The sequence below is a fragment of the Cyprinodon variegatus genome, unplaced genomic scaffold, assembly GCF_000732505.1.
Source record: "Cyprinodon variegatus isolate N-32 unplaced genomic scaffold, C_variegatus-1.0 Scaffold662, whole genome shotgun sequence".
Lineage (NCBI taxonomy): Eukaryota > Metazoa > Chordata > Actinopteri > Cyprinodontiformes > Cyprinodontidae > Cyprinodon > Cyprinodon variegatus.
This window is the reverse complement of record NW_015151115.1, coordinates 234,051-235,555: the sequence shown is the minus strand read 5'-3', so window position 1 is coordinate 235,555 and position 1,505 is coordinate 234,051. Positions and strand designations below refer to the sequence as shown.

General features: G+C 38.4%; 1 protein-coding gene across 1 annotated transcript in view; it reads left to right on the top strand.

Annotated features, from left to right (window-relative positions):
* The first annotated feature begins 1,077 nt into the window (after positions 1-1,077).
* med26 (mediator complex subunit 26) overlaps positions 1,078-1,505 on the top strand; it is a 3,772-nt gene continuing 3,344 nt past the window's right edge. Inside the window, exons 1-2 of the mRNA XM_015393913.1 lie at positions 1,078-1,106; positions 1,199-1,366. Coding sequence (XP_015249399.1) covers positions 1,304-1,366 — 63 coding nt within the window. The 5' untranslated portion in view covers positions 1,078-1,106; positions 1,199-1,303. The remainder of the gene's footprint in view (positions 1,107-1,198; positions 1,367-1,505) is intronic.

Genomic DNA, 1,505 nt, shown 5'->3' with positions numbered 1-1,505 from the left:
TCAGTACGTGTTCTATATTTTTCTTTGTTAGATTGGCGGATTGCAAACAACTCATAGCTGCATACCGCCACCTACTGTACATGAGTGTGCAGCTCTATAGTTCTACCCACTATATTCTATTTTTTATTTTTGTGTTATGTAAAAATGAAAAAAATGCTTTATTAATAACCAAATTTTCCTCCCTATCTCCATCTGTCCCTAAAATTCCTTTAATACTCCATTATCTCCCTATTTCCATAATTAATTTCCTCATCCTCTCTCTTTCAGATGCATATTTAATGCAATCCATCAAAACATGATCCACATTTTCTTTTCTTTCACAGCCCTCACATACCGGTATATCATTATTTCTCTTCACTAATACAAACAAAAACTCATTCTAGTAGGTATGTCCAGTTCTTAATCTAGTATAAATTATCTCTTCCCTTCTGCTTCTTTCTCCATAATTTTTAACAATTACAGATATAAATATATATATATTTTTATATATATACCCATATAAACACCCTGTGCAATAACCCTGTATAATAATCCTGCTATTATTAAAAATAATAATAAATATGCAGACGCACTTTATATACTGTATATATTCATGCAACTTTTTCTTCCTTTGGCACTAATTCTTCTCTTTTTGACTATTTGAGCTGATGTAATGAGTACATTTCTCAATCAATCAATCAATCAATCAATCAATCAATCAATCAATCAATCAATCAATCATAAAGAAACGTTTACTTCTCTCTCTATATATATAAAGCCATTAGTAGTACTTAAATTAAAATAATATCACGAAAAAAGGAGAAATTATCAGACAGAATCTGTTAAATGCTAATTATTATTTTTCTTATTTTTATTTCGAAAACTGGAGGAGTTGTTTTTCAAGTTGTGCATGCCACTCACAATATGGCGGCGAGGCTTACGCAATACAGCGGCTCCCAGCTCGTCAAATAAATTAATACGTGTATTTTACGCAAACCATCTAGCGGTGGTGACGTACATAGTTCCCATCATGCTGTTCGGTGGTACATGATGCCAGATCAGGGGACGGAGGAGGAGAGAGGGATGAGTAGGCGGAGGCAGCACGGAGGGAAGCCGGCGGATTTAAGGTTTCTGCCTTCCAGCCAATCAGAGCGCTGACCGGGGAGAATAAAGGCAAAGATAGTCGCCTATAAAGACATTTATTCTGCACGCTTTCCAGGAAGCTCATCTGGTCCATGACTGTCACCGACGTTTCCCAAATCCTTCTTTTGTCAGCGGAGACTCAGGTGTCTCAGTCCGATCTGGTCCAGGGCTCCACCGGGCGATGTCAGCCTCACCGCGGGTGATGAGAGACCGACTGCTGCAGGCGATTGACAGCCAGAGCAATGTGAGTTATTCAAGGTTTGGAGCAGAGGAAACTGAACGGAGAGGGATGAACAATAGTGTCTGAGAGGGTTCTTTGCAGAACTTGATTCAATTAAGAACATCAATCATGCATCAGGGCATGTTGGACCCTGGGCCAAACA